Consider the following 5185-nt stretch of genomic DNA (forward strand, 5'->3'; position numbering starts at 1 on the left):
AATGGCGGGTGGGGAAGGGGCGGATTGGGAGTTTGGGACTAGCAGATGAAAAGTATTATATAGAGAATGGTTAAACAACGAGGTCCTACTGTATAGCACAGGGAACTATATTCAATATCCTGTGATAAACCATAATTGAAAATATTTTTAAAAAGAATATATATATGTATATATATACATATATATATATATGACTGAATCACTTTTATGTACAGCAGAAATTAACACAACATTGTAAATCAATGATATTTCAATTAAAAAAACAATGGATTGTCACATTTCCTGAGAAAACATTTTGGAGGACAAAACTGATCATTCATGGAGATGATGACATTTCCTTTCATAGGGAGCCTCAGGAATTGGGTAGACAACATTCCATACAGGCCACTTAAATACTGACTTTTCTAAATGTAGGAGAGTGGACTGTACAGTTCTCTTTGTATCACTGCAAAGCTACACTACTACATAAAAAGTGAACATTTATTTGCAGCACGTTCTTAGTTTTCTTAAAGATAAGTGTGTAATTATCTTGTGCGATTTCAAAAATCCCAAAAAACTACTATAGCCCAAACATGAGTTAGTGAAAATAAAAATAATAAAACATAGCTTCACTGGAGAACACAGAGGAACTTGGTAAAGATTCTGGAATAGTGGGGCTTGTAAGATATCAGTATGGTGGATACTATTTGGCCTATGCAATTTCCATTTCTAAGAAATGATGATTTTATTGCTTTTTAAAACCGAAGTACTGGGGTTTGATCCTGCTTTTAAGTTAAGCACGTGTTAAATCACATGTCACAACATGGATCTGAGAAATGCCTCTTATCTCCCTCTACAACCTGGCATCAAAATAAGATTATTCAGTCAGGAAGCGAAATGAAAGTGCCAGCCAGAACTGCTGCTGTCTCCTGTTATGTTATCCAAGGGCATCAAAATTTTTCTATAGAAAAGAGGGTTCCAGCTACAGAAAGAGAAATCACATTTCTCAGGCTTACCAGTTTAATATGTTCTCGCTTCTGGTATTTTTCGCTGTAATACTGTTCTTGTCGAAGATTAAGCAGCTGCTGCTGTTGTTTGTCCTTCAAGTCTATTAACTTTTGGGTCATTTCGGCATCCAGGGCAGCAAGGTCTTGCTCAATTGTTGACGAACCATGGTCAGGGCTGCTGGGTTCCGATCTGCAGAGACACAGAGCTTGACTCACAAAACATGTAGGTCAGAGCAAGGTGGAGGGAGGGCTGCTCACCAGAGTCCCTCCTAGAGACTCTGTTTGGAAATAAATATTTCGATAAACCACTTGAGACAGAAGCTGATACCCCAAGGACAAGCTTAGCAGCAGAAGGTCTCCAAACACAGAAAGTAGATGAAATATGTGCTGCTCTAGAAAGAGGTAGTGGCAGAAAAGGAAAGCCAAGAGGCTGGGGGCCCTGGCAGTGGTGGTGGAGAGAATGACAATCCCCCCTTGGGAAAAACAATGTCTAATAAGGACTTTTTAAGGCTTTTATTTTTTAACGTAGCATGTATAATGTAATTTCCACCTACATTTCTCCTGTATACTCTGCTGCATTGATGATTCTGTAGGGGGAGTTGAAAAGGTGATGAAGTTTGCATCTGTGTGATGTAGACTGACAACAGAGAGCATGTGCAGACGTCACAGGCCAGCAACACTCCCAGCTGACATGTTCTGTTTCCTGACGTCTTTTAATAGCAAGATTTGTTATTAAAATAAGTTTCTTTGGGGGCTGAACCAACTTCATTGATATCTCCACCCAAAATGGCACTTTGGTTCCAAGAGAAAGGAGGATGAATTGGATTCATTCTAAAATATTTATCGAGTGCTCACTCTGTGCAGGAGGACTTTCTTTGAGTTATTCATAAAGAATTATATAGCTATTTTGACGTTTAGGACTAATGTTAAAATAAAACAAAGCAATTCTCACTAACATTATAGTGTTAAAACATACGGTGTGATTCTTTCAAATTTTGTGCTCTTACTTCTTGTAGGACAAATAGAATGAGAGACAGTGTTGGAAACGGGGTACCAAGAGCAGGTCTGTTCTTTTCATTTATATGGAAACCGCTGCAGAAACAACCACCTAAGATACCCAACACATCAGATTCTGTCTCCATGTTTTCACTTGTGGCCAATTGGAACGAGTAGAAGAGGTTTCTTGAATCAGCTGGTGCTAATTCCTCTTACTTTCTCTTTGAATTAGGCCAACACAATGGTGCCACATGGAGAGGCAGTTGGTAGAAGCTAGTGTTAGGATCCTATTTTGTCAAATAAGGGATGCAGAATTCCCTCAAAGGTTTCTAAACATCAAAATCACATGGCAGCACTGAGGTGGCCCTCCATCCTGGCATGAGTACAAGTCTATTTATCAACATCAGAGGAGAGGAGCATTGGAGGGGTGACCTCCGTCTTGGCATGAACACGAGATACATTTATAATCTGCTGCAGCAGGAAGTTGGTGTAGCCAGACATAAAGTGTTGCTTCAGTGAGCCACAATCACCATAGCAGAGGCAACAGGGCAACATTTCTTGACCACTCAGCAGGTGCCAGGGACTTTCTGCTTTACTTCTGGCTTTCACAACAACCCAGCTAGCAGGTGTGACAATCTCCTGTTTACATTTGAGGAAACTGAGTTTCAGTGAGACAATTTTCCTAAGGACACAGTATGGGGGAGCAGCAGTGCAGCTTACCCAAGGACAGACATCTAGAAAACAGCAAAGTCTGTGCTCTGAGAACAACACAGTGTGTGACAGAAACCATCTTTGAATGATCTACCCTTCACATTATGTGAAAACTCAGTTGAGACTACGGATATTTGAATAAGAAACTGATCTAATATAACGTTGTACATATGAAACATATAATGTTATAAACCAATGTTACCTCAATAAAAAATAGATCTAAAAATTATTTATTAATTCATTAGAAAATATAAGCCCATTACATATTAATATATTTTGTGAAAAATAATTGTACTTTCAAAACAAGAAGAAAATCAGTGAGATGAAAAAAATCTCACTGGCAAAAAAAAAAATGAATATAATGGACATTATGTCCATTTATTACTCTGAGGAGTTTTCAGGATTTTAATGTGTATCATGGGGGGATGGGAAATGGGCAGACATAATCAGACCTCAGTGTCTTTGCCTCTTGAAGAAAAGTTTCTCCTGATGTATTTTTTTGACAGAAGATGCTTAGGGATTTTTGTTTGTTTGTTTTTTGAGGGAAAGTAAAGAAAAATAACCAAGGGACGAATGTTTCTGCATCTTCTCTAAAAACAGGGTTAAAGATATTATCCCCTGTTGCCTAATGTTGCCTGTGTATGATCCAAGAGATGAATTCTTTTGTAATTTAATACCAGGAAAATGTTTGTCCCTCTTGGAAATGCAAGTTTCCTTTAATCAGACAAGGAGAATTATCTAACCCGTATTTCCTTTTCTCAGAAGCTAAGAGCTAGTTTTAGTGTTCAAGGACAGAAATTACGTTAAATGATTACTTCTGTCCAGTCAAAATACAACACGGGTCACATATTTGATTTTTTTCCACATATGTGATTTGAAATTTTTAGTAGCCATCTTAAAAAGTAAAATTAAATGAGTGAAATTAATAATATATTTTACATAGCTTGATTATCAAAAATATTGTCATTTCAACATGTAATTAAAATCAATACACATCAATATAAAAATGTGAGATTCTTTTTTTTTTTTTTTTTTTTAGTGAAGTCTGAATTCTAGTGTGTTATTTTATAGTTGAAGCACATTTCAATTCCAATGAGTCACTGTGGTTAGTGACTCATGTATTGGACAGCAGATCTGGTAACTTGTAGACAGTCTGTGTGCATATGTATGTGTGTACATTTTTTTTCCTATTTTTATAGGATTTTCTTACATATCGTCTATGAATTTACTTTAACATTCTATTGGAAGTTTTCAGGATATGACTTATAAATAAATGAATACAGGAATAAACAAATGACTACATACATATCACTAAGATCAAAATTTAGAAGTTTTAGGCCAAGCTTTGCCTGAACTGTTTTGTAACTGTGGGTAAATGTTAAGTCTTTAGTTTTCAGATTCCTCCTTGAAGTGATAACAGTTCACCTAGATGGCTTCTAAGGCTGCTCCAGGTCTAAAAAATGATGCTTTTGCTGCTTTTAAAAACCCAGGTACTGGGTTTTGATTGTGCTTTTAAGTTAAGCACATGTTAAATCATATGTCACAAGAATCATATGTTTCAGATTCATATGAATCTGAAAAATGCCTCTTACCTTTCTCTCTAACCTGATCGGATTATTGAATAAGGAAGTGAAGGGAAGGATGGAAGGATGTGGTACAGCCTGCCTGACTCTTAGCTTCTATGCTCACATAGTTTCCCCACGTTACCACGTTAGGCACTTTGGGGTGATAACTGAGTAGGTCGTACTCACTGCTGTGTCCCCAGGGCACACAGAAAATGCTCAATAAATATTGGTTGAATGAATGTGTGAGAAACGCTTCTCTCCAGCAAGGTCTGAGTACATGGGGCTGTGGGGACTCTTAGGCCCCAAACAAGGATTATCTGTACAGGGCTTTGTGGGTTTCAGATAGAACAGCAAAGGGCAGTAGAGGTTCTCCTTTCAATAAGACAAGTTGCCTCTTCAGCTTGGTTCTAGTCCACAGTAAAATGTCAGACCCCCCAGGTTGGCAGCTGCAATATGGCAAGTCAGCCAGTTGGTCCTGGGCCTACAGGCTAGAACTCAATGGTAGGACTTCCTGCATATCTAGTCTCAGAATTTGGTCAAATAAAGAAATTCAGTCTACAAGCAAAAGTGAGCTGAGAGGACACAAAAGCTGTAGAGAGTGGAAGGAGTTGGGTGGCTTTCCTTCTTACAGTGGTGTGGATCCAAAACGTGGTGCAAAACACTGAAAATCCATCAACTAAACTTCAATTAAAAGAAAAGAGGGGCTTCCCTGGTGGCGCAGTGGTTAAGAATCTGCCTGCCGATGCAGGGGGCACGGGTTTGAGCCCTGGTCTGGGAAGATCCCACATGCCGCGGAGCAACTGGGCCCGTGAGCCACAACTACTGAGCCTGTGCGTCTGGAGCCTGTGCTCCGCAACAAGAGAGGCCGCAACAGTGAGAGGCCCGCGCACCGCAATGAAGAGTGGCCCCCGCTCGCCACAAAAAAAA

At 39.0% G+C, this 5185-nt stretch overlaps 1 protein-coding gene across 1 annotated transcript in view; it reads right to left on the reverse strand.

Moving 5' to 3' along the window:
• Positions 1-5185, reverse strand: part of PLCB1 (phospholipase C beta 1) — a 680716-nt gene that overhangs the window by 90115 nt on the left and 585416 nt on the right. Inside the window, exon 27 of the mRNA XM_024764260.1 lies at positions 996-1176. Coding sequence (XP_024620028.1) covers positions 996-1176 — 181 coding nt within the window. The remainder of the gene's footprint in view (positions 1-995; positions 1177-5185) is intronic.

This window comes from Neophocaena asiaeorientalis, unplaced genomic scaffold (assembly GCF_003031525.2).
Source record: "Neophocaena asiaeorientalis asiaeorientalis breed wild unplaced genomic scaffold, Neophocaena_asiaeorientalis_V1.1 scaffold400, whole genome shotgun sequence".
NCBI classification, from domain to species: Eukaryota; Metazoa; Chordata; class Mammalia; order Artiodactyla; family Phocoenidae; genus Neophocaena; species Neophocaena asiaeorientalis.